This window comes from Brienomyrus brachyistius, chromosome 2 (assembly GCF_023856365.1).
Source record: "Brienomyrus brachyistius isolate T26 chromosome 2, BBRACH_0.4, whole genome shotgun sequence".
Classification (NCBI taxonomy): domain Eukaryota; kingdom Metazoa; phylum Chordata; class Actinopteri; order Osteoglossiformes; family Mormyridae; genus Brienomyrus; species Brienomyrus brachyistius.
In genome coordinates this window covers 1,520,001-1,546,302 of record NC_064534.1, presented here as the reverse complement: position 1 = coordinate 1,546,302, position 26,302 = coordinate 1,520,001, and the positions used below count along the sequence as shown (strand labels likewise).

At 51.6% G+C, this 26,302-nt stretch overlaps 1 protein-coding gene across 5 annotated transcripts in view; it reads left to right on the top strand.

Moving 5' to 3' along the window:
- Positions 1 to 4,451: 4,451 nt before the first annotated feature.
- Positions 4,452 to 26,302, top strand: part of mtmr3 (myotubularin related protein 3) — a 25,340-nt gene continuing 3,489 nt past the window's right edge. The window contains exons 1-21 of one of the 5 annotated variants that reach the window (XM_049005419.1): positions 4,452 to 4,653; positions 8,621 to 8,697; positions 8,821 to 8,891; positions 11,735 to 11,824; positions 11,912 to 12,028; positions 14,324 to 14,344; positions 14,848 to 14,930; positions 15,027 to 15,193; positions 15,729 to 15,825; positions 16,000 to 16,113; positions 16,423 to 16,628; positions 16,942 to 17,073; positions 17,321 to 17,432; positions 19,361 to 19,556; positions 19,971 to 20,156; positions 20,231 to 20,401; positions 20,894 to 21,021; positions 21,875 to 23,159; positions 23,361 to 23,471; positions 23,576 to 23,664; positions 25,144 to 25,170. In XM_049005419.1, coding sequence (XP_048861376.1) covers positions 8,889 to 8,891; positions 11,735 to 11,824; positions 11,912 to 12,028; positions 14,324 to 14,344; positions 14,848 to 14,930; positions 15,027 to 15,193; positions 15,729 to 15,825; positions 16,000 to 16,113; positions 16,423 to 16,628; positions 16,942 to 17,073; positions 17,321 to 17,432; positions 19,361 to 19,556; positions 19,971 to 20,156; positions 20,231 to 20,401; positions 20,894 to 21,021; positions 21,875 to 23,159; positions 23,361 to 23,471; positions 23,576 to 23,664; positions 25,144 to 25,170 — 3,335 coding nt within the window. In that variant the 5' untranslated portion in view covers positions 4,452 to 4,653; positions 8,621 to 8,697; positions 8,821 to 8,888. Of the gene's footprint in view, positions 4,654 to 7,319; positions 7,498 to 8,620; positions 8,698 to 8,820; positions 8,892 to 11,734; positions 11,825 to 11,911; positions 12,029 to 14,323; positions 14,345 to 14,847; positions 14,931 to 15,026; positions 15,194 to 15,728; positions 15,826 to 15,999; positions 16,114 to 16,422; positions 16,629 to 16,941; positions 17,074 to 17,320; positions 17,433 to 19,360; positions 19,557 to 19,970; positions 20,157 to 20,230; positions 20,402 to 20,893; positions 21,022 to 21,874; positions 23,160 to 23,360; positions 23,472 to 23,575; positions 23,665 to 25,143; positions 25,171 to 26,302 lie in introns of those variants that run through there. The other 4 variants (XM_049005420.1, XM_049005421.1, XM_049005422.1 and 1 more) reach the window with 4 other exon arrangements.

The following is a 26,302-nucleotide window of genomic DNA, read 5'->3' as shown; positions in this document are numbered from 1 at the left end:
CCCCCGCCTTAGAGAAGTGATATAGAGAGAGAACAAAAACCAGCTCCACTGATATAGAATGTGGTTAATAAATCCACAGCCAAGATGTTAGATATGACAAAAATAGCACTTATTAAAAGGGATTTACGCATTGAGTTAATGCTCATGATACGCTAATGATGACTGATTATGCCATGTGTTTGATAGCTGCTGAAACTGCTTCATTTAATTGTTTATGAATAGTCTTTCCCCCCTTCAGAAATGCTCAGAAGTGCCAGGGAAGGTATGACTTAAGCTCCGTGTATCCCCCCCCCCCCCCCGTCCCCCCCCACTCACACACACAGCCGCCTCTGTGCTGGCTTCACCGCATCTGCGTCATTTTTCCATTTGGATTCAGCAAAACGTTTTGACTGCGAGAGCCAGCCAGTTAGGTTCTGACAAACACATGTTAATTTGGCGACCATCCCTGTGACTGCTCAGCCCGCTTCATTTGTATATGACCTCACCTGGGTTATCAATCCAGTAATGCAGGGTAGAAGATGAAGTTCACAGAAGACCTCATTCAGGAAGGTTAGCTATGAATCTGGCCTAGTGAATCCCGCTATCGTCTCACAGCCAACTCCTACTGGTTACCAGTAATAGCACTTGACGATCTTTTGTTTTTATGTTTTAATTTATGTTTACATTCGTCTTAACACTGTGTGTTCAGTTTCTGCTTCTGGGAAGGTGGGAGAGAGAACAATGCACCTGCAACAGAACTGGATCGTCTGGTTCTTATCGTTTCCGGTATCACCTCACTTCTTGCCTTTGAACACTAAGCCAGAGTTTAACGAGAGCTTGGATTTCCTCTCCTCTGAGAAGAGACGCTGCTGCTGACACAAGGCACACAACCGATCCAGACACCGCCAAGTTTTATTATTCCAGGATATAATAGTCGGTATGCGAACCGTGGAAAAGACTTTATATAGCAAAATACTGTTGCCAAAAGGAGGCCCCAGTGACCAATGAAAATGCTCCGTACGTGATGAAACTGACGTGACGAGGGTTTGTTTTAATCCCTGAGAACTAAAAGCCTTGATACGCTGTTGGTCCAGATCCTTCAACGTCACATCTCGACATGAGGGAAGGACGGATCATCCGATACGGACTGAAAGGCCACTTCTGTGCCTAGTGGCAGATATAATCGCCCAGTCTGTACTTTCCACACATGAGATTAGTGAATTCTGTTCAGACCAGCTGGAACCGTCATGTCATAGAGTGGCCAGCGTGAGGCGCTCTGCTGTAGCTTTGGTGCAGACCCCCAAAAGCACTTACGTTTTGCGAATCGTGAAGAATCAGTCAAGTTATTTGAATTGTTTCAATTTTCTAATTAAACGTTCCACTACTAGTCTTTACCTTTTCGATGTGTTGTTGAAGTTGGTAGTAAAAAGTTGCACATGTTTTAATAGTACAGAAAGCCGGACTTGTATATTGTTTACAAAATATAACATGTTAGATATTCTTGAAACAAATGTGCTGATTATAATGAAATATAGTGTATAGATTTATTTACGAGGCCCACAAGCTCGTCCAGACCTAAAGAAGCTCGGCCACCTTGAAAGCCTTTTCTCAGGATAGCCTCGTGTGGGCCGTGCAGAAAATACTCCCCACTACCGAACACATCGCTTCCTGCTTCTGGAAGAGCCACACTGACAGGAATAGGCGTTACCCGCTAGTGCCCTTCGCGGAAATTGTCAGACTGCAGAGTGAGAAAACCTCCTGTGTAATCGAATACCATAATACAGACCATTGAGGTTTGTTCACCGTAATGGCTGCTTTGTGACCAGGGGAGGTGTTATTGTTTAAACCACATGAATTATGTTACCACTCAGCAGTGGCTGTACAGACGTATTAACTCTCTTGGATGATATGGAGAACAAGGAAAGATAGTTCCTTCCCTGAGACTTTTCATTAAAAAATGTTTGGTTATTGTTGCTGTGTAAATTTCCTTTATAGTTCTTTTGGTTTATCTTAAAATATCGGATAAAAGCAAGAATGTATTTTACTGTATGTCCTGTGCTGAACAAATACGAATTGAGCTGGCTGTGACTTCCACAGATTTTCGCTCACAGATTTTGTTCGACAGTAACATGGCAGCTTGCACATCCCTTGGCGTAGCACCAGCCCTTACTCTCTGTACTGTTATTTTATATATACATTTATGAGTCCTAGTGTGCTTATGAGAGGTCCTGGTGGAATAGGTGAATCTACAGAGTCATTGCTGAGGGCAGAGCCTTTCATGTTCCACGATGGCTTGGTGATTAAGGACAGAGGCTTGTAATCTGAAGCTTCATATCCAGAAAGAGACACTGGTCTGGTACCCTAGAGCAAGATACTTAAAATGAACTGATCCAGCGAAAAGTATAAAGGATGTAAACCAGCTAAGTCTTTCAGTGATGCCTGTCACCCCTGCACTCCGGGAGAAGGACACAGGGAGTAATAGACTGAAGATGAATGGAACATTTACACATTAATAGTATTGTGCTCGTAGTAGCTGCCCTGGTCCTTTGGGTGTCACACAGAACCAGGACTCCAGAGAGCCTGCAGCAGCAGCACCTACCCGTGGTACAGGGAGGATGACTGATCGCTAGCATTAGAGCTTTCTGTAAGGTCTAATCAAACAGTCAAATGGTGGGGACCACCCCCCACTGAATGCAGGAACAGCGCAGTATATCACTGACATCTAATCCAAGTGACACATTCTGGGTGGGTAGGTGGGGGTGGGGGTGGGGGGGGGGTTCGTATGGAATTTACATTAAATCTAAAAAATGTGAGATTTTATTTCAAAAGATAATTGGATGTCATGCATTCCAAAATCACATTTTATCAGGTCACTATTTTACATTATTGTAGCTGGTTTGTTCTACAATGTTCTCTATTATTGTGCAGCATCCTGCTTGTGTTAAGATTTCTTACGATGGTCTACATTGTTGGCTTTCCTAAGCTGAACAGTGACGTCCTCTGCCGTCCTCTTTGCTGCACTACACACAGGACGCTGTATCGAATATAAATCCCACGGGACAAAAAAATTAAAAGACTTCTGTCTGTCATACGCCGATATTCCAAGATTTATTGATACTGGACATATTTTTTTCAAAATCTCTCTCTCAGTAACCGTGTCTTTGTCGGTTTAAGTGTATGAGATAATATGCTCTAATATACTAGTTACCAAATTGGTTCAGTAGAGTTTTAGGAACTGGATGTAAGTTACCCGCACGCACAAACCAAACAAGTGGAGATTCATGTTCACATATTTTACAAAATTACATGACCAATGAAACTATTTGTTTTGTTGTTTGAGAGAAAATAGTATGCATAAGTATTATTCTTGTGTAAGTAACAACCACGACTCGATTAAATATATTGATCATAAAATGATGCCCGTACTGTCCCGTGTCTTGGCATTCTCTTTTGTACTTTCTGCTTTTCCTTCCCTCCACATGTGGCTATACTGTGCCAGCCATGATGGGTGCTGCAATATTGGAGCCGTCTAAGGGTTACACGCCTTCCTGGGCAGAAGTGGTACGGATGCCCCAAACAAGACCGATGCAGTCATAGCGGGCGAGCGCAAGGTCCTCCTTTCATCTGCTGATTTTGTAAGCATTTCCATGCATGCGATAGCTTGATGGTAATGCCTGGTTGTTCCCGTAACTTCGGGATGGGCTCCGGACCCCCGCGACCCTGCAAGCGGTTTCAGAAAATGGATGGATGGATTTGTTGACATTCTGTCGGACAGTATATTTATACCTACAGCGGAAAATGGTGTGTTATACAGGTAACTGTAGTTGAAACAAATAATTGAACACGCCCAGGGCTAATGAAATAATTTAAAAAGTTTAAAAATGCAATTTTAAACTAAAAAAAGGACATTTTAAATTCCACAGAGACATGGATTACAATGCATGCGCAGCGCAGCTGAATGGTCATTTCAAGGAAATCGTACGGATATTTAGCAAGCAGTTTAGCTTCTTAGACACGTAAGGTAAAATCTAACGCAAATACATTTTCCTGCTTTGTGTGCATTTTCAGCGGAGTTATACTAAATTAGACTTTGTTCCATACATCAATAACCAGCCACTATCCGGCCAGTTTACAGTCACGGTTACCACACCGATTAAAACATTCTGGTTACAAGACTGACGGCGTAAAAAGTGGTTATTACCCTCATGATTTATTTTCGATGTTTCGAGCCTTTTACGTTTTTATGTATTTTCGATAATTCGTTCATTTGAATAACGACCTATAAAAAAAGATTTTAATCGGTGAAGCTGTATGCGGCATGTAACAGCGATGTGGCACAAGATGATAATTTCTCTCTAAAATCGAAGGGAAACGAAAGTACCGCCGTAAGAACCAGCAAAGGTGGCAACTTTGTTTACTATTCCTCACGCTCCCTCGGCCCCGCCCCCTTTGGGGCCTCGCATGCGTGATGACGCAGCGCACGTCACGTACGCACGGAGTCCAGGGTTAGATACGCGGCGATGGCGACTCTGCTTTACAAGCGGACCGACTGAAACGGCAAAGGGAGCCGACAGCTCGTTTATCGCGCCGTCAGGCGTGCGACCTCGGACGGGGCGCACGAAGAGCTGACGGAATCGCCGCCTTGCCGGTTTCCGCGCTGGAATTCCCTCTCAGGTGAGACGGTGTTTCGCGGCGGCCTCCGCCTTTTCGGAGGAGGGGGGTCCGCCCTCCATCTCATAACAACAACAAAAACAGAGCCGGAGTCGCGCGGCGCCCCGCGGGCCACCTTTTCGCACGAGCCTCCCGCCAGTCTACGTTTAATGGGAGGATGTGGGGTGGGGAGTTGGAGCCTCGCTTACTGGGATGTGCTGGATGGATCCGAGGGAGCGGCTAGCTCGCTAGCCGCCGTGCTGCTGTCAGGAAGCCCTTAAGGGCCAGCCATAGCCGGCCGGTTGCGGTGACAGTCCGTGCGGTTTCCCAGTCTGCTGAGCGACCGTCATCGTATAGGAGAGGCGCCGGAGCGCCCTGTTACCGCCGCTTACCTGAACGTAACGCGGCGAAGGCTTTTTTAATGCAGGTGCAGCGGTCGCCCCAGAGGGCAGCGGCGTTTAGTTAGCGAGATGCCTGATGCATCATTTATCGCCGGCTGGTCTGGTTTCACGGCCGCTTTTGCTGTCAGCGTGGTCCGGTGCTTCTGCCTTTTTTATGAATGGGCATGGCTAAGACACCCCAAACGCCGCGATCCGCCGGCTGACCAGCTTTATCAGAGCTCTTTCCCTTACGTTAGGGTTTGCTGGAGCTACTGCCCTGGTGCCCGTCTAACCCCGGTTACCCCTGAGTATAAAGGTCGCATCTTATCTTCAGACATGAGGGGCGATGCGTATTGCATAGAAGAGCATTTACAGGCTTCGGCTTGCGTGCGAAAGTGAATTATATGGTGACTATTATTTCATAGAGTAAGGAAAATTACTATTAATACTTTCGAAATTAGAGTAAGTGGGGTTTTAACCGATACAGTTACAGGCATGAAGCGAGCTACTGACCGAATGATTCGGTGTTATTTTACACCCATAGACTGCAATTTAGTAAACATTAAGGAGACCATTAAATGTAGATTTTTCCATATCAGTTGTCGACTGGTGTATATCATTCATTTACCACTGTAGAATAAATTTACATTTTCAGGTTGATGATCTATTTAATGCACTGCCTTTGCACCATCCACATAGATATGAATAGTCACAGAAATTTTGTTTGCTTAACGTTTAAAATGTTGTGCTAAATACACTTTAATGTCTGAAAAAGGGACAGACATTTACCGTTTGTAAAGCATTGCAGGATATTCATGCCTAAGGTTGCATAGTGATTGTTATGTAGTTATTAGGCAGTTAGGGTTAGGCAGTTATCCTGTTACTGTTATAAATCCGGAAAATAAGAGGCCCTTTGTACAAGTAATTGTGTGCAGGTCTAAACATGCTATATGATAAACATGCAATATGGCTGTCAGTTATTGAGCATTGCTGCTGTCCGTGGCATGCAGCTGATGGCATGCAGCTGGAGATGTGTATCACTGACTGCGTCAGCAGTTACTGCTGCATTACTAGTATCACCAAAAATTGTGAAAATGAGAAGCATTTCTCAGCTTAAAAGCCCTTTGGAAAGAGCGTCATGTCCTTGGCACACGTGAATCTTTAGAAATGTTCACAGCACTCCATAGCTGTCCATAGTGTCGCTCACATGGAGTAATGGTATTTGCTTTTCCCAGGCTTAGATCTTAAATGTATGCAAGTGCAGTTTTGTTAACGTCTACCGTCAGTGCAGGCTTTGCTTGGGGATGGTCAGGCGCTCCGAACGCCAGCACTCAGTCGACGCTTCAGGGCCTTCTGTTGGGAGGTGTGAGAGTCATATGACGAGGGGGTTAAACCGGCCACATGGTCCGCTCACGCAGGAAATGCAGTAAGCAACGGCCACATCTGTGCTTCCTCAAATGGTCTCAAGCCCGTCATATGCTGGCTGCTGCAGGTTTTACAGCAAACACACCTTCATGATGTAACACCTTTTATACGGTACAGTGCAATCCTTGAAAAATGAGTTCTCCGTGTTGATGAAGATTCCCTGGAGCAATTAGGGGCTAAGGACCTATAGGCCCAACTGGGAAATGACAATGATCATATCATAGGTACAGCGTCCTAACACACCAAGGCATACTCCTCTGATTCTGCTGCGGATGGAGAAGAGTACAGGTTTCCCTGCTCAAGGCACTGCAACACTGGTTTTTAATGTTATTTAGGGTGAGTGTAGTGACCGTGGCAGTGACCTCTGTGCCTAATCGTCTCTTCCTTTCCTCACGGGGCTCCGTATGGGTGCTCTGGACGGGCCAGAGTCTCCGATTTTGATCTCGGGCCACTAGCCACCCCTGTGCGCGGCACTGCATGTCGAGTGGTCGGCTAAGAATGGCATCTCCCCCAGGCCGCTTGCTTTAGGAATCGCAAGTGAGCATTTCAATGCTCTGATGTCCCAGTGTGGGCAACATGGTGCTTCCAGGAGTCGCCGGATCCTCGAGCAGAATGAAAAGGCAGAAGCAGCGACGTGGGGAAAGCAAATTGCATGGACAGCGTGGTCAGTTCCATGGGCAGCATGCAGGAAGCGCCCCAATTCCTGCGTGTGTCCCAAGCCTTTGGCATAGTGTTAAAAGCACGCTAGTGGGAGGCAGGGTGGCCCCCGGGGGTTCCCAAGGGGCATGGGCTGGTCTGGCTGTGATAAGGACATGCGTGTGCATGTGTTTCTGTGGATAAACACAATCGCTGTCCACCAGCTGTTTAGTGGGGGCTGTAGGGCAGAGACGGCTGCATGGCTGGTCCAACACGCACCCATAAAATTCCGCTTTGATGCTGAACGACTTGCACGATTAGAGGTTGCATTTCTATTCCGGCTCCTATGAGGCGCCTTCCTCAAGATCATGGCGTTGCTTTTCCTTTCTTAACCACCACACACCCTGCTGTCCTGATGGGCCGAACTGTGAGTAGTGTGCTGTTACGGTTGGACTTTGTGTCTGTCTGCCCAGCTCTAGCTGTGTCGGTGGGCCGGCCAGCTCAGTGGAGGTCAGCTCCTCTCCCCGTCAGATCGAATGTCAGCCCGAGCGACGTGTGACCTTTAACAAGCTGCAGGATCGCGCGTCCGCGACACCACACAGGCGTGTTTGGAGGCCGGGCAAGATTGGCGAGCTGAGATATGGGCCAGAAATTAGGAAGTTAAGATACGGAAGCAGTGGGAAAAGGAAATGCTCCACCCCAGTCTGCGCGTGTGTCTGCGCGTGTGTCTGCGCGTGTGTCTGCGCGTGTGTCTGCGCGTGTGTCTGCGCGTGTGTCTGCGCGTGTGTCTGCGCGTGTGTGTGTCTTTCTGTGTGTATGTTTGTGTGTGTCTGTCTCTGCCTGTCTGTCTGTCTGTGTGTGTCTGTCTCTGCCTGTGTGTCTGTCTGTGTGTGTCTGTCTCTGCCAGTCTGTCTGTCTCTGCCTGTCTGTCTGTCTGTGTGTATGTTTGTGTGTCTGTCTGTTTGTCTGTCTCTGCCTGTCTGCCTGTCTGTCTGTCTGTGTGTGTGCCTGTCTGTCTGTGTGTGCCTGTCTGTCGGTGTGTGTTTGTGTGTGTCTGTCTGCCTGTCTGTCTCTGCCTGTCTGCCTGTCTGTCTGTGTGTGTCTGTGTCTGCCTGTCTGTGTGTGCACGCTCATTTCTCCCTTCTTCGTTGGTTCTGTGTTTATAGAGCAGGGCATCTGGCCAACAGACCAGCACTACAGCTTATGTTAGGATCATTTTTGGTGTCTCTCTGTTATTTTTAACCTTCCTGTTTAGAAATGTTTGTTGTATAAACTGACTTTTAATTTAATCATAATTACTCACAGTGAATGTAGCGTTCAATGTTCGTTAGCAAAAATGGTAGAAAATGTATATATACAAAATGTGGTTTTTAAGGGCTGCAAACTGGAAGTGCTGTGAGCATGGACCTCTCCTGTCCAAGTGTCCCCTCCACCCTGGAGTCCTTATATTGATACTGCTTTATTTATTGAGTTTATTCTTGTGATTTATCCTTTAACATTGGCTCAGATTGTGTAAATGAATTTTCTTTCTTCCTCTGGCTTCCTTGCAGAGTCCAATGTCATCTTATTGGCAGGGTCACTCGAGACGGAGTCACCTACAGGTTTCCTCATCTGTTTCTCTTATCTGGTGAGTGATGGCTGCCTTGTTGCGTTTCTTGCATTGCCAGTAGTGACTATCCAGCATAACACTTCCCTGCCCCGGCAGGGCTCTGGTCCCTGTGTTACTGAAAGCCGTCTGTCCTCTCCGCAGACTGAGATTGGGGTCTCGTGTCGGAGACAGGCGTTCCCAGGCGACTGAAGCACGCTGTCACCGGGGCCATGGTAAGCCCCCCCACCCCCACTGTATTCACTGGCTATACAAACATTTCGTGTCTCTGTCTTCCCCCATGCAATTAGTGGGTTTGGAGATTCATCATTGATTCATTCAGGCATGGTGTCTCCCTGGAGGTCAGACCATAATAGCAGAGTCCCCCCCCCTCCACACCCTTCGCCCTGTGATCAGTGTCTGAGTGTCCCAGTACACCCCCCTCTTGGTGAGACTACTGTAGGTTTATTACGGTGGCCCCATTGCTGGTGGCCAGATTCAGGACATGAGCAGGGACAGGCGGAGGCAGTAGTCCCTGGAAGCAAACTCCTGGCCCCCAAGAGCCACCTGGCAGCGTCTCCAGCCTGGACCTTAGCCAGCATGACACCAGAGACACCCATGCGGTCTCCCGTGGACAGCGCTGCCCCGCTCGACACCCATGCAGTCTCCCGCCGACTGCGCTGCCCCGCTCGACACCCATGCGGTCTCCCGCCGACTGCGCTGCCCCGCTTGACACCCATGCAATCTCCCGCGGACAGCGCTGCACCGCTCGACACCCATGCGGTCTCCCGCCGACTACGCTGCCCCGCTTGAAACCCATGCGGTCTCCCGCCGACTACGCTGCCCCGCTCGACACCCATGCGGTCTCCCGCCGACTGCGCTGCCCCGCTCGACACCCATGCGGTCTCCCGCCGACTACGCTGCCCCGCTTGAAACCCATGCGGTCTCCCGCCGACTACGCTGCCCCGCTCGACACCCATGCGATCTCCCACGGACAGCGCTGCCCCGCTCGACACCCATGCGGTCTCCCGCCGACAGCGCTGCCCCGCTGACCGTCCACCAGGCCTCCAGCTTCTCTTATTAACATACCGGCATCGGGGGGCTCGCTCAGTATGCAGCTGGCGGGACATGACCCCCCCCCCCCCGCCCCGTGAGCTCTGAAGGGGCCTTCTCTGCAGACGGCCACACATGGCTGATACAGAGCAGCGATCTGTTGGTCAGACCTGAATGTAGACAGCGGGCCTCTGCAGAGAAACCTCCTCCCGGCTGGCCTTCGCGAGTCAGGACTCACAGTGGGACTTTTCAGAGTGGATCAAGCCGCGGGTCGAGCAGCTCTGCGGCCCTGGCGGCCAGATGTCATGAACACGCTCGATTGTGGAATAGACAGTGGCAGATTGACATGGAGGTTGATTGTGGGATTGGATGGCGGCTGTGGAAGAGGATCTTGGGATTGGCTGTTTCATATTGGTATGGAAGGGCATTATAGGATTGGACAGTGGCTGATTCAGATCAGATTGGAAAGGCATTGTGTGATTGGATAGTAGTTGATTCATAAATGTGACGTCCTTTTCCCCTTGTTGAGTCATAGTAAGAACCCCAGACTTGTGTTTTAATTCCTGTCATTCTGTGAGGGATTCAGCCAACAGGCCTCAGGACCTGATGCTGCAGTCTGATTGGTTCAGCTCTGTTCTCCTCATATAGCTGAATATAATTCTGGGCAGCACTGTTTCTAAAATACTTTTTTATTTTTTTTTGTTTGGAACAGTCTGTCATGATGTTTCTAAAAGAAAAGCAAATGAACCTCAGCTCCTTGTTTCTTTCTCTGTAGTGCAAAGAAATGGCATCACTTCTATGGCTATTTAATTGCTGAAGTAAGTGTCAGTATGATTGAACCTTGTAATGATAACAGGTGACTTCCAGTGTTTAGTGTTGACCCACCATCTGTTCACTGATGTGCTTTCACTCTCGGCCCTCTCAGAACTCACCCGGGGGCCACACTGAGGGCCACGTCGGGTCTTAGGGCCGCTGCCTTCAGCTTCAGTATTTTTTCTCTTGCCCACCACAACCCCCAAATCTTATTTGTGCATTTAGTTTGTTTTTAGCGGTTTTTCCTTGGCATCAGCCTTTGAACGCCGCCGCTGCTCCATCCCCCGTGCGGCCGTGTCCCCTGTGCATCCCCCCGTGCTGCGACATGCCCCATCCCCCGTGTGGTGGCATTCCCTGTGCGGTATCCCTCATGGAGCGGTATCCCTCATGGAGCGGTATCCCTCATGGAGCGGCGTTTGTTCTTCATCAGTTCCCTGCACCAGCTGCGTGTTGCCTTTTCCTTTGCGTCCCCCTTTCCGCACAGCCGGATTCTCTCAGGAGCTCAGGTCAGCACTGCATATGTTCACAGGAGGCGCTCTGTAAACAGGAGACCATGCTCTTAGCAGGTGAACTGAACTGATATGTATATGAAATGAATTTGGTGATCAGAGGTCATTGTTCACAGCACACAACAACAAAATGTGTTGTCTGCATCTAACCCATGTGTGACGTTGTGACATAGCAGGGGAGAGTGTCTACCAGTCCTGTGGACTGTGATGCGTTTCGTATGATTGGTTACTGATTGTTTGCCAGTTCTGTCAGTTGTTGGCAGTGCCTGTGATGCCCTTCCATGTAAACGCCACGCATGCGAGCTGTATGAAGAGCTCGGCACAGCCCGTCCTCCTGGCTCCCTCCAGTGTGTCTCACCGCCCTGACAGTCACACTAAGCTTCTCCTTTGACCAGTGTAGGCTGCACCCTGAATACTTAACTCTGCCTGCCCCCAGTTCACAGTCCTGCCTGATAAACTTTCTATGCCAATGATTCTTTAGGAGCTCACCAATTAACTAATCTAATGCTCCTCCTCCCACCCCCACCCCCCTCCCCCAGCAAAAAAAAAAAATTGTGTTTGGGTCGTTTATCTTTTTTAACATGGCTGCCTGCCTCTCATTCACTGAATGACAAAAGCGATGGCTTGGGTATCGGAGGGATGTGGGACTGGAAAGCCCTCTGGCATTAGGGTCATCATCATCCTGACGACTGCTTCTTGTTCAGGAGGAGGAGGGGCAGCGGAGTCCAGAGTGCATGCAGCCCAATCAGATCTTCCCGAAGAAGGCGCCGGTCCTGGAGGAGGAGAGCCTGCAGGTAAGGGGAGGGCCAGCGGGTCGCACCCAGCAGACTGCTGCCGCCGTTTCCCCCACGTGTAATGCCACGGTACCATTCCGGCCGCAGGTGCCCTTCCCCGAGCTACACGGGGAGTCTGCGGAGTACGTGGGGAGAGCTGAGGACGCCATCATCGCCATATCTCCATACCGGCTGCACATCAAGTTCAAAGAGTCCATTGTGAACGTAAGTGCTCCGCAACCGATGTGAAAGCCATCGTGGTGATAGAGCCCAGAGCCTGCGGGGGCGAGCTTTCGGCTCCTCCTTGAATCCCCCCCCCTCCACCCCACCCCAAACCTAGAAGTAATGCTGTGTTCCGTTTACCTCGGAGGTCCAAAGTCGGATCTGGGAATGACATCGCACCCAAGTGAACTGCGTTCCAGTACAGCAAGGCAGACAGCCATTTAGGATCCCCCAGTCTAGCCAGTTCGGTGTTAGCCGTCGTTAGCGATACCAGTTGATGATGACACATTTTATGGTATTTTGCACATACAAACACCGTAGCAACATGCCCACAGATAGAGGTTGGACGGGTGGCCGATGTAATGAGACACAAATATGATGTAAGTGATAATATACAGTCAAGTACAGCTTTCACTTCGGTTGGTGAAGGGTGCAGCCATCTTGAATTCTGAGGTCAGGGTTGCGGTGGTTCCTTCCTTTCTGAGTCAGAACTTAAACATTCCAGTTGAAATTTGGACTTGGAACTCGGAAATTCCGACTCCTGTCATAAGTAGTCATTAGCGACAGTGTGACATCACCGGTCTTGCGCTTGGGCGCATTGCGCTACCCGCGCTGTCACTGCGGCAGCGGAGGCCTTTTCACGTCGCATGTTGCTCGGCGTGATCTACTGCGTATGCCATTCCTACACATGTGAAGCCCCAGGCTTCCTGCTCTCTCTCGGCCATCTTGTGTTGTCCTGGCTCTTGCTCAGGTACTTTTCTTTAGCTAGCGTAAGATGGTGATCTTTCTGTGTTTCATGTAGGCCTTGTAACAGCAAGCGGAGCATAAACAATCTGCCATGTCTTTGTGTCTAACAATGTGGCACTTTTCTGCTAGTCTGGAAACGGTTAAGGGTTTGTGATGTGACTTGGCTACGGCATCACTACCATGCTGGTTGTTCATGAGCTGCAAAATGCTATAGCTGTTCATTAAAGTGCAGTAATTGGCTTCAGTTTTTTTTTGGCAGGAAGAAAAAGATTTTTTTCCATGTTTATCAGTTGTATAATGCATCTTAGCATTAGCCGATGCAAACGTGTCTGTTTACGTGCTGCTGTGAGGAGTGACTGAAATGCATGCAGGCAACCGGTGGAGTTTATTCCTGCTGGGGGCATAGGTGCCTGATCAGTGCACCTGAATGGGAATGTTACACTGATCAAGTCTGAAAGCCATGCTGGGGGCATAGGTGTCTGTAGATGTGCCAGTCTGCAGGGTTATGGGAGATGGGGCAACTGTGCATATCAAAGCTGTGCAGAATTAGGAATTTAGCAATTGTGCCCCATTCCATCCATGAATTTAAATTGAATTGGCCACAACCCAATTAAACTGGAATTTGAATTGTAATGACATCACATTACATTCTCGGCGGTAGATGCATTTTCTGACCTTGTGCATGTATAAAGGAGTGTACTTTATATTTGCATGATTGTGAGAGAAAAATTTCGGATATGTTTTAGTCTGTTCTAAGAATTTTCATTTGGTTTCCGTTGGCCCTTTTCCGTGGTCACATATTTGTTGGTTTTGTGTAGTAACTTGCAGTAGTTTTTTCTGTCTGTGTGCAGGTTAGTGACAGGGTTGCTTGTATAACTGTATGACGTGCTCATCCACCACGGTTACGAAATGAGGGTTACATTTTATATTCTATAGGTGACATTCAAGTCTTAAATTGTTTCATTCGGAATAACCACATTTTTGTAACTATGATAAAGTATATGTTGTGTATGTTAACATGTTTGTGTGTAATTCATACTGAAATATTAAACCATATTAGGCTGCACCTGCACTTTTGTATATGAATTTATGTGAATTCAGTTCCATTATATTCTGCTTCCTTAGATTCCAATTCGAATTGCTATTCTGCACCTTGGTTTAAGCTGCAATTCAAATTCCTGAATTTGAATTTCAGGCCCATTCTGAATTCTTTTCTGAATGGTATACAACTGTGTTGGGGACAGACCACCAGAGTTTGGGTTCGTGGTCCAAGCGCAAGAGAAGATTGTGTAGCTCAGGAAATAGGTGGCCATAGATGTGTCTGCCTGCAGGGGTATCATGTCAGAAATACTGGGATTCAAGGAATGTGCAGACAGTATTGCCCAGAAGCCAGAGAATCTCATTGAGGCCTTTCTGAAACATGGATGGATGTTTGCGGCAGTGTGGAACACAGAGCTCTCTCCCAGCATGAATGGGTGTTGAAAGTCGTCATTCTGTTTTTGACAAGCTGTTTGTGTTTGTCTGTGTTTCGTTTTTCCTGGGGAACCTCAGAATCACTCAAGTGACGTTTCAGTAAGTACCCCCACCCCCCCCCCCCATGTGTGTGCTGACCCCACCATGACCTGGGGCCTGCATGGAGTGTGGCTGCACTGCTATATGGCACAACCTCTAACCTCTGCGTCATCGTGTACGCCTTCTGGGCCTGTTCGCGTCCCGGGTCAAAGACCAGTTGCTGGGGAACGGCGGGGGTTTAATCGTGCAGCGGTGGACCACTAATCAGCTTCCTCCATACCGAGAGATCCATTATTCGTTGTTTGAGGGGAGGCAGAGTGATTTGCTCTGGACTCGGGCATGTTTGGTCTCGTTGGTGGACTGGAAACCATTTTCATAACAATGTAATGAAGTAGCAATTGACTGCAAAGCGTTGAGCTTGAGGACCACATTGCTCAACAGCCTCGGCTAACTTTGTGAAGGAGAGTGTGATTTAATCCGCATGTGCTAGTTCACGGGGGCCTGTGAGCACTCCCTGGTGTGTCATGTTGGTGCTCTGACACCTCCCCCCCCATGTCCCGCAGGTCCCACTGCAGCTCATCGAGAGCGTCGAATGCCGGGATATTTTCCAGCTCCACATCATCTGCAAGGACTGCAAAGTCATCAGGTACAACCCTGCCTTGCTTCCTGCTTCTGCTTCTGGATCGTCCTACCTGCTGTCTCCATGCTCCGAGCGCTGACGCTGTGCCCCCCACACCCCCAGGTGCCAGTTCTCCACCTTTGAGCAGTGCCAGGAGTGGCTGAAGCGGCTGACAGCCGCCACGCAGCCCCTCTCTCGCCTGGAGGAGCTCTTCTCCTTCGCCTTCCATGCCTGGTGTGTGGATATGTACGCGGGGGAGAAGGAACAGCGTGGGGAGCTCTGCAGACCTGGTGCGTCCTGGGAATCCTCCCCTTTCACCCCTCTGTCCTCGCCTCTCCACTTTCGTCCTACTGTCCTCCCGCTGTCCTTGCCCCTCCACCTTCACCCCTATTGTCCTCTTGCTGTCCTTGCCCCTCCACCTTCATCCCACTGTCCTCACCCCTTCGCCCCACTCTTTTTACCCACCTCCCCTCGCCCCTTGTTCCCCCGTGACTCGCCCTTAACCCTCGCCCTGCTCTCCTCACCCAGCAGGTAGCATAGCTCACATAGCAATTAATGAAGTAAAACAACGAGGTTTTTGGTTCAGGTCTCAGGGGAGGAATGTTTTTGTTCTGCTAAGCACAAGGTGTGGTTAAACTCGTCAGCAGCCACAATAAACCAGGAGTCGCATAAATGATTTCTGGCAGATAAGCAAGTAAAAGCAAAACTAAATCATTTGCTACATCGCTGAGGAGTGATAAGTTCCACATACCACACTTTTTGAATAGCACCCATGCTTCTCTCCTTTATTGTCATTTAAGAAATGCACCTTCCCGCCCTTTGCAGGTGAGCATGTGATCTCACGCTTCAAAAATGAGGTGGAGCGGATGGGCTTCGACACTCAGAATGTCTGGAGGATTTCCGAAATCAACACCAAGTACAGGTGACCCTTTGGGCTAAGGGGGGCCATGCCGCCCAAGCCCTGCCTTATCTACAGTGCTTCGCATCAACCTGTGTCTGTTGGGCTGCCCAGATGTTCAGCCTGAGGGTTTTTTCCGCCAGATGTTGCTCAGGTCCACCCAACCCATCCTGTAACTTCTTCCTCTCCCCCAACTAGGCTCTGCTCCAGCTACCCCCAACTCCTGCTGGTACCGGCCTGGATCACTGACAAGGAGCTGGAGAATGTGGCAGCGTTCCGGTCCTGGAAGCGATTTCCGGCTGTGGTGTACAGGTGCGGATCGCAAGAGCACAAGAGTTGGTTTGTTTGAGGAGGAAGGCTTCGCGTGCCTGACAGAATCCACCTAGCTGTGCGTGACAGTCCTGCGTGACTCGCTTGTGATGCTGATTGCATGTGGATATTGACGTCGCGCTCGGACATCTCGACATGCAGCAGTGGCCCTGCTGATGTGATGTGGCGTGTAAAGATCACTTGAGCAATGTGATGCCACGCATTTCTGCATCTTGCGCCACAATGGCATTTGCAGCATTGCGTAATTCTCACCTGCAGCTGTGACCTTTGACCTCGCCTTCCATCTCCCAGGCATCAGAGCACGGCTGCTGTGATCGCCCGCTGCGGTCAGCCAGAGGTCAGCTGGTGGGGTTGGCGTAACGCGGACGACGAGCACCTGGTGCAATCCATCGCCAAGGCATGCGCTATGGACAGCAGCTTCCGGAAGCACCTGGCCAATGGCTCCTGCTCTCGTGACTACGCCAACGGTGGTGACTTCTCCTCCGATGGAGATTTTGGTGAGTGCTCACCACTACCTCCTACTGGCAGAAGAACTCCAGACCCATAAAACCACACTCTGTCTTTTTTTTTTTGGGGGGGTGGTGGTGGTGGCAGTGGCAGTGGTCTGTGGGAGACTGGGTGGTATGGTGAATAGTGCTGTACGATTGATTGGGTGGTCATTGAATGGAGTGTTCCATGGATGGGGGTCTGTAAGCCGTAAACTGTGATTGGGTGAGAGTTCAGGACTGTGACCGACGACCTGAATGGGTGCTGTGGGTGGCACAGGACCTCCCATGGAGCTGCCTGATCAGTGAGCCCTTCCTCTTTCAGATGCCTCCATGACCAACAGCTCGGAGGTGGAGACCTTAGCCATCCAGCCCCCGAAGTTGCTCATTCTGGATGCCAGGTCATACGCAGCTGCCGTGGCCAACCGGGCCAAAGGGGGGGGCTGCGAGTGCCCAGGTGAGAGGACAGGAACCTGCCGTTGTCAGTCAAGCTGAGCTAGATGACTGCGAATCACTTGCATGTCATTTAGTGTGGAGGGGGTGTTCTGTCGTGATCAGTACCTGCGTATCCCCGAAAGCCTGGGGTCACCCTGCATTGGGCTCCTTATCCTCTACCTTCCCGCTTCTTTAAGGTCCTGCTGATTGCTCTTTACTTTTGGAAAACATTCATTGCCTCTTACAAAGGTATCCGTCTTGTCCTGCAGAGTACTATCCAAACTGCGAGGTGGTCTTCATGGGCATGGCCAACATCCACTCCATCCGCAAGAGCTTCCAGTCGCTGCGCTTACTCTGCACGCAAATGCCCGACCCGGCCAAGTGAGTCTGCTTCTCCTAGTTGGTGGCCTCCTCAGAGAGTTGCCCCTAGTTTGCGGAGTCCTGCACTGCGCATCTCGCGCTGATGTAGGGCGCGTGTCACTCTGTCCAGCACGCACCCAATTGCTTGTGAATGGTTCCGTGGATTTTTGACAGGCAACACATCTGCTTCTGATTGTAAACTTTATGAACGTGTAATAATTCACTTTTATCTGTTGACTTGAGTCAGAATGCCCATGACGTGATGCATCAGTAACTCCTTCTTTACTCTGTTAATTAATGCCCCAGTGCCAGAGAGCTTCATTTTCACACAGTGACTTTTGGTGTGAGGGTGGACCTGCTTAGAAGGAAAACAAAATTACAGCCGCTTAAGAAAATCCATCTGAATTCTGTGGCAAATATAGTATGTACCTTTTAAATCCTAGCACTGTGTAATCAGGGTGTAGTTAGGGTCTGTTAGAGCCTGGCACTGCGTACTCAGGGTGTAGTTAGGGTCTGTTAGAGCCTGGCACTGCGTACGCAGGGTGTAGATAGGGTCTGTTAGAGCCTGGCACTGCGAACGCAGGGTGTAGATTGGGTCTGTTAGAGCCTGGCACTGTGTACTCAGGGTGTATTTAGCGTCTGTTAGAGCCTGGCACTGCGTACGCAGGGTGTAGATAGGGTCTGTTAGAGCCTGGCACTGCGTACGCAGGGTGTAGATAGGGTCTGTTAGAGCCTGGCACTGCGAACGCAGGGTGTAGATTGGGTCTGTTAGAGCCTGGCACTGTGTACTCAGGGTGTATTTAGGGTCTGTTAGAGCCTGGCACTGCGTACGCAGGGTGTAGATAGGGTCTGTTAGAGCCTGGCACTGCGTACGCAGGGTGTAGTTAGGGTCTGTTAGAGCCTGGCACTGCGTACGCAGGGTGTAGTTTGGGTCTGTTAGAGCCTGGCACTGCGTACTCAGGGTGTAGTTAGGGTCTGTTAGAGCCTGGCACTGCGTACGCAGGGTGTAGATAGGGTCTGTTAGAGCCTGGCACTGCGTACGCAGGGTGTAGATAGGGTCTGTTAGAGCCTGGCACTGCGTACGCAGGGTATAGATAGGGTCTGTTAGAGCCTGGCACTGCGTACGCAGGGTGTAGATAGGGTCTGTTAGAGCCTGGCACTGCGTACGCAGGGTGTAGATAGGGTCTGTTAGAGCCTGGCACTGCGTACGCAGGGTGTAGTTAGGGTCTGTTAGAGCCTGGCACTGCGTACGCAGGGTGTAGTTAGGGTCTGTTAGAGCCTGGCACTGCGTACGCAGGGTGTAGTTAGGGTCTGTTAGAGCCTGGCACTGCGTACTCGGGGTGTAGATAGGGTCTGTTAGAGCCTGGCACTGCGTACTCGGGGTGTAGATAGGGTCTGTTAGAGCCTGGCACTGCGTACTCGGGGTGTAGATAGGGTCTGTTAGAGCCTGGCACTGCGTACTCGGGGTGTAGATAGGGTCTGTTAGAGCCTGGCACTGCGTACTCGGGGTGTAGATAGGGTCTGTTAGAGCCTGGCACTGCGTACTCGGGGTGTAGATAGGGTCTGTTAGAGCCTGGCACTGCGTACTCGGGGTGTAGATAGGGTCTGTTAGAGCCTGGCACTGCGTACTCGGGGTGTAGATAGGGTCTGTTAGAGCCTGGCACTGCGTACTCGGGGTGTAGATAGGGTCTGTTAGAGCCTGGCACTGCGTACGCAGGATTCTATGTTGTCGTTCTTGGTAAAACCAGATCTTCGTAAATGGAGTATAGCAATGTTTGTCTTTTTCATCCAGAAAAACTTTTACGCAACATAATGATTTTAGTTTGAAATGTAGCTGCGTCTCAAGGGCATGAATTAGGTATGGAAGCGCAGACACTGATTATCGCTGCCCATGCAGTACAGCCCTGTGTAGTAAAGCCCACACTTCTGTACCTGCCCCATCCCTGCAGCTGGCTCTCAGCGCTTGAGGGCACCCGCTGGCTGCAGCACCTGTCACTCCTCCTCAAGGCCGCCCTGTTGGTGGTGAATGCCGTGGACCGGGACCACCGGCCCGTGTTGGTGCACTGCTCTGATGGCTGGGACCGCACTCCTCAGATCGTGGCGCTGTCCAAACTGCTGTTGGACCCCTACTACCGGACTGTGGAGGTAGGCTGGCATGGCCTTCGATTTGGTGCTGAGCGTCTCACAACACTCTCACTGCTCGATTGATATTGATTGGCTGTGGATGGGTGAATTCTCCCGTCTTCCATCTGTACACTTTCCCTAACTGCTTATCCAGTACAGGGCAAAAGTCTGCACAGGGCGGGGGGGCCCCGAAAAGGGGTGCTAATCTCACAGGGCACGCTCTCACAGGGCACGCTCTCACAGGGCACGCTCTCACAGGGCACGCTCTCACAGGGCACGCTCTCACAGGGCACGCTCTCACACACATGGCTGCAGGCTAAGGGTGATTCCGAAATGCCAGTCTGTACGTTATCTAATGCCAAAGGACACTTGGAGATTCCCTGATGTTCTGTTTTGTTACGATGAAGATGGGAGTTGCTGTTCTCTGTGATCCAGGGCTTCCAGGTCCTGGTGGAGACCGAGTGGCTCGATTTCGGGCACAAGTTTGCCGACCGCTGTGGGCATGGAGAGAACTCCGTGGACCCAAACGAGCGTTGCCCCGTCTTCCTGCAGTGGCTAGACTGCGTGCATCAGCTGCAAAGGCAGTTTCCCTGCTCCTTCGAGTTCAGCGAGGCCTTCCTGGTGAGGGACCCCCTGTCCGTTACCCCTTTTGTTCAGCTGCGAGCGGGCAGTAACCCTGGTGTGGTGCCCTTCAGGTGAAGCTGGTGCAGCACACATACTCCTGCCTGTTTGGCACCTTCCTGTGTAACAGCAGCAAGGAGCGGGATGAGCATCGCATCCAGGAACGCACCTGCTCCGTCTGGTCACTGCTGCGGCCCGCCAACCGCGGCTTCCGGAACATGCTGTACTCCTCCCACTCCGAGACGGTACCCAGTCCCGATTCGCTCTCCCAGAATGTAAAAATGCTTTTCTTGCCTGACTGCAGGATATTTATTACTGGTTTCTCGGTAGAGTCACACGTAAAAGGAATCAAAGATGTCCAGTGTTTCTCAGTCTGCTCCTCATGCAGTAATGTGGCTGTAACGCTGCAAGTGGGGCTGTAATGCAGTAATGGGGCTGTGTGCTGCAAGTGGGGCTCTCTCTCTCTCTCTCTCTCTCTCTCTCTCTCTCTCTCTCTCTCTCTCTCTCTCTCTCTCTCTCTCTCTCTCTCTCTCCTTCTGTAGCCTTTGCTTTAGTCTGGTGCTCCCTTGAGGGAAGGGGGGTTTGTACCCCTGTTCCCATAATTTCTGGCTGTTTTCTCCCTCATCTGCGCCCAGTTCACAGCATACGCATGACAATGACCCAAGTCCAGGGTCACACTGAACAGCTGCAGTCCTGCGCATGCAGGTGCCTGTCTCACTATTCACCTGGTCATGCAGGTACTGCACCCCGTGTGCCACGTACGTAACCTGATGCTCTGGACCGCCGTGTACCTGCCCAGCTCATCTCCCACCACACCTTCCGACGACTCCTGTGCCCCTTACCCCGAGGACCCACCCCTGGGCAGGTGAGCCTCTGTCATGGATAAAGGGGTCGCATCACTGCACTGTTAGTGCACGGATGGGGTGGAATGGGAGCAGTATCCTCCGCCATCCGTCAGAGCTTCGGTACAGGTCAGACCGTAACACAGAGGGTGTGCGGTAAACAAGGCAGCGGCGATGCCTCCCCTCCCGGCCTCTGGGGCGGCGCTCTGCATCACGCCTGCACTTTGAAAGTTTCCTTTTAACAGAACCTTTCCTGTTGATTCGAAACATCCTTCGTACTTGCTGGGTCTTTTCAAATTGGCCTTTCAGAAGTTTTTTTTCCCCTATTTACTTTTTTATTTGAAGCAAGCAGCCGTAACTGAGTCCCCCCTCCTCCCCCCAGCACCTATTTTTTCCGTGACGATAGACAAATGAATTGGCCCCTTTCAGGGACGGGCAGCAGACATCCTCTCTGCCAGCTTCCTCATGAATAGCCTACAGTTTAGCAGTTTGCTGCGGGTACAGTTGCAAGATGCCAGGTCTGCTTTTGGTCTAACGCAATCGACCTTGACTGCTGTCCAAACTTTGCCGCTCTGCACAATTGTGAATGTTTCATCTGTGCGCGTGAAATGTAAAAATACAAGTCACAAGCCTGGTTTACATGCTCAGTCTCTTAACATTTTAAGTAATGTCAAATCTAATGTGTTAAGTACTTTGTTAGTCTGATTTGTGAATATTTTTTTGTCTTGTTTGTGTACTTGAATGGTTTTTATATTTCCCAAAAAAGCTTATCCTTTTATGGAGTTTCCGCATTAATTTTGTCTGGAAAATAGCTGCAATAATCACTCTGGCATTCCAAGATTTTCTTTAATTATAATTTCCCTGGTTTCCCTCAAGACTTCCAAAGACACGATCATTTGACAATCTGACCAGTGCCTGTGATGTGGGGGGGTCTTTAGCCCCAAACCGGCGATCCAGTGACCCCAGCCTGAACGAGAAATGGCAAGACCACCGGCGTTCCCTGGAGCTCAACATCGGGGTTGGCTCTGAAGGGGGCGGGGCTTCGGACCTGGACAGCAGGACCTGTATCCATGCAGGGTTGGGTCCCAGAGAAGAGTGGTCTGACAGAGAGCCGGGGGCCAGTATGCCCTCTGCAGAGAACGCAGACGGGACAGAGGAGGCCAGGATCCTGAGGGTGACGCTGCCTGGGGAGGAGAGCATGGAGGAGGCTGAGCTCTCCGTAGTGGCTGGTGTCCCTGAGGCACAGATGGAGAATATCCTGCAGGAGGCCACCGAGGAGGCAGGGACAGAGATCTACAACAACAATGCCAGCCGGGAAAGTCCTCCCCTAGAAGGGGGCTCTGTCACTCCCCCGAATATCCCACATGGCTCTTCTACGACCCGACCCCCTGCCACGGAACTGCTTGCCAAGGCAGCCATGCCACCAGAGGACAAGGCACCAGAGGCTGAGGATGGAGAAGAGCAGAAGGACTCCGCCCCTAAGTTGACCAACGGCCACGCCCAGGTCCTCTCCACGGGAGAGCTGGAGAAGTTGCAGGCTGGTGTGGAGCAGCTGGAGGACAGGGCCTCACTCATGGCGAGTTCCACGGAGACTCTGACCGAGGACGATGCTGCCCGGCCCGATAGCCAAAGGCAGCTCCCGCTCTTCGAGGTGAAGTGTCCACCCCACTACCTCAGGAAAAAGGAGTCCATCAAGGCAGAGGCTGAGCGAGGTCCCACCAGGACTTTGAACGGGGCCGAGTGCCCCTCCCACAGTGCCTTGCAATCCCCGAAAGCAGAACCCCTATGCAATGGGGTGACACCCTCTGACATGGAGACCCGGGTCAACGGGGATCGTGCCCCTCTGAGTCGACAGGTCTCAGCAGCCAGCTGTGGATCGCTCCCCCCACACCCCCGGGGGGGGCGCTGCCCCCATACCCCGCTAGTGGGCCGTGCCCCTGCCAGCCCTGAGCAGTCCATGCGCAGCCACCTGGACGAGGACGGGCTGGCGGTGCCGGTGGACGTGGTGCAGCAGCGGCTGCGGCAGATCGAGGCTGGACACCGGTTGGAGGTGGAGATCCTCAAGAGGCAGGTGCAGGAGCTGCGCAGTCGCCTGGAGAGCCAGCAGCTGGGAGGCAGCGGTACTGGGGGACGCCTCAATGGGGACGCCGGAGACGAAGTGGTGAGGCTGGGGGGGGGGGGGGGGGGGAACAGGGGTCACATGCCTCAACGGGGACGGTGGGGACGAAGTGGAGAGGCTTGGAGGGGGGGAGAGACTAGGGTCACATGCATGAACGAGGATGCTGAGGATGAAGTGGTGAGGCGGGGGGATCACACTCAGACAGACGTAACCGTTCTGTCCCTCCTGTTTGTGCTTCACCAGACCTCCATTCCGGACTCTGGGTGCAACCTGGACCCGAACTGCATGTCCCGCTGCAGCACAGAAGTCTTCTCCGAGGCCAGCTGGGTGCGAGTGGACAACCAGGATGCCAAGGTAGGGCTGGATTCGGGTGGCTGGCGAGGGGAGAGGAAGAGAGGGGGAGAGGGGGCAAGGGGAGTGGCATTTGGACTCAAGGGCGCCCCTGTGCCCTCTTGCAGGTGACCCGGTGGTATCCGGATCACTTGGCAGCCCAGTGTTATGGGTGCGAGAGCAGGTTCTGGCTGGCCACCCGGAGGCACCACTGCAGGTAAGCACTGGCCCCGCCCCCATTCCTGATTGGGTCACAGTGGCTTCCTTCAGGCAGCATAACCCTTCTTGGCTACTTTCATGTTTGTTCTCAGTGAACAGCAGAAGTAAATGAGATGGCTGGTCCTATTTACTCAAGGCAGTGGCTTTTACCCTCCCTAGGGGGCTTGTGGGGGGGTCCTCAGCTGCCTGCCCTGCCCGTGTGGTAACACTTATTTATCACTCACCTCTCTCTTCATTTCTGGCAGCCATGGTTTCCTTCCATCCCTCACCAAAAGAGCTTTTCATTTGCTCATCATTGTTTTGATTTGATTTTTTTTCTTCTCCAAACACATTGCATAAATATCTGCTGAATGAGGAGTTTATATACAAGTTGAGTTTGCGATGTCTGGCAGTGCGGTGATGGTGTGGCACCCCCCAGATCAGCGTAATACAGCTTATGAGTCAGGACACCGGAGCTCGGTATCATGCCCCTAGCAAGCCGCCGGTGCCCGGCATCGCACCTTTACCAAGCCGCCGGTGCCCGGCATCGCACCTTTACCAAGCCGCCGGTGCCCGGCATCGCACCTTTACCAAGCCGCCGGTGCCCGGCATCGCACCTTTACCAAGCCGCCGGTGCCCGGCATCGCTCCCTCCCCCTGCCGCCGGTGCCCGGCGACACACCTTTACCAAGCCGCCGGTGCCCGGCGTTGCGCCCTCACCAGGTTGCTGGTGCCCGGCGTCATACCTTTACCAAGCCGCCGGTGCCCGGCGGCGCGCCCTTACCAGGTTGCCAGTGCCCGGCATCGCACCCTTACAGGGTTGCTGGTGGCCGGCGTCATACCTTTACCAAGCCGCCGGTGCCCAGCGGCGCGCCCTCCCCCTGCCGTCGGTGCCCGGCGTCGCACCCTCCCCCTGCCGTCGGTGCCCGGCGTCGCACCCTCCCCCTGCCGTCGGTGCCCGGCGTCGCACCCTCCCCCTGCCGTCGGTGCCCAGCGTCGCGCCCTTACAGGGTTGCTGGTGCCCGGCGTCACACCTTTACCAAGCCTCCGTTGCCCGGCGTCACACCTTTACCAAGCCGCCGGTGCCCAGCGGCGCGCCCTCCCCCTGCTGCCGGTGCCCGCCGTCGCGCCCTTACTGGGTTGCTCGTGCCCGGCATCGTGCCCTTACCGGGTTGCAGGTGCCCGGCGTCGCGCCCTTACCGGGTTGCAGGTGCCCGGCGTCGCGCCCTTACCGGGTTGCAGGTGCCCGGCGTCGCGCCCTTACCGGGTTTGCAGGTGCCCGGCGTCGCGCCCTTACCGGGTTGCCGGTGCTTGGTCTGGTGCTGTGCCATATTTCAACTGGTGGTACCTGGCCTAGTGTGCAAGCGGGGCACCAAGTGCATCAGCATGCATGTCCAGGGTGTCCAGCAGGGGTGCTGTGCCCCCTCCCCTGTCACACCCTTCCTCAGTACCTCTCTCTGACCACTTCTCCTTTCCGCTGTTTCCCATCTATCTCACAGGGGCAGGGAGCCCGCTGAAGAAGCCTGGTGAGAGATGGCCCCTGTGCCCCCCCATTGTGCACTCCATTCATGCATCCCTGCCCCGCCCCGCACCCCCAGTACCCTCTTGGTCTCCATATTAACCCGTTTCATGTCTCCACATTGCACTAACCCACCCTTCCTATTCAGTGGAAATTAGACACGACATGTTTGCGTCCGTTTCAGTTGAAGGCCCAGTTTTTGTTTGGTTTGTACAGATTGAGCTGCAGAAAACATCGTTTGAGGCAGTTTCGTTATATTTGTTTTTAAATAAAACTCAGATGAGGCGTTACGCTGCACTTGTCAATGTGATGATTAACACTGGTCGCTTTCAGATGTTAGTAGTATCTGCTTAGGCTTAAATCAGGAACGTTGAATTAAATGGAGCCCATCCAGATGCTAACATATGTTGTTCAGATGTCTTTATGCCTACATGAGTATGTGGTCTCCCGTTAGCCAGTATCAGCTGGTGATTCTTCACCCTCGGTGCTCGTTAGCGGTGCTGTCCCCTGGGGGTTGGAAGCTTATTACAGGCATCTCTGCTCAGTCTGTGTGTGCTTTGCAGGGGAGGGACAATATGTGTGTGTTTGGGGGGAGGGCTTTGGCGTGTGTGTTTCTTGGGGTGAGGAGAGGATATAGTGTATGTTAGGAAGGGAGGGGTTTGCATGTGTGTGTGCGGGGAGAGAAAGGGGCACCATGGACCCCTGTACATGCAAATGCATGGTTTTACATTGGTGCTTTTGTTTCTGTGTGCATGAAAATGCATGTTTTTACTGTGCAGCTTAATATGTACACATGCATCACATTTCCCAGCTGTGTGCATATAAACATGGTTTAACTTTCGGATTTTATTGTTGTGGAGATCATCTAGATCTAAAACTTCCATTGGTTTTTCTGTTTCTCAGTTGTTCCTCATATTTTATGGTTAGCAAGGGCAGTTGTTGTTGTGGTTGTTGCAATGAATTACAATAAAATATGTCAGTGACAAATCACCTGGAAGTATTATTTGTGTGTGTGTGTGTGTGTGTGTGTGTGTGTGTGTGTGAGTGTGTGCCTGTGTTTCTGTGTGTGAGTGTATGTGTGACTGCGTGAATGTGCGTGCGTGTGTGTGTGTGTGTGTGTGCGTGCACGTCTGTGTGAG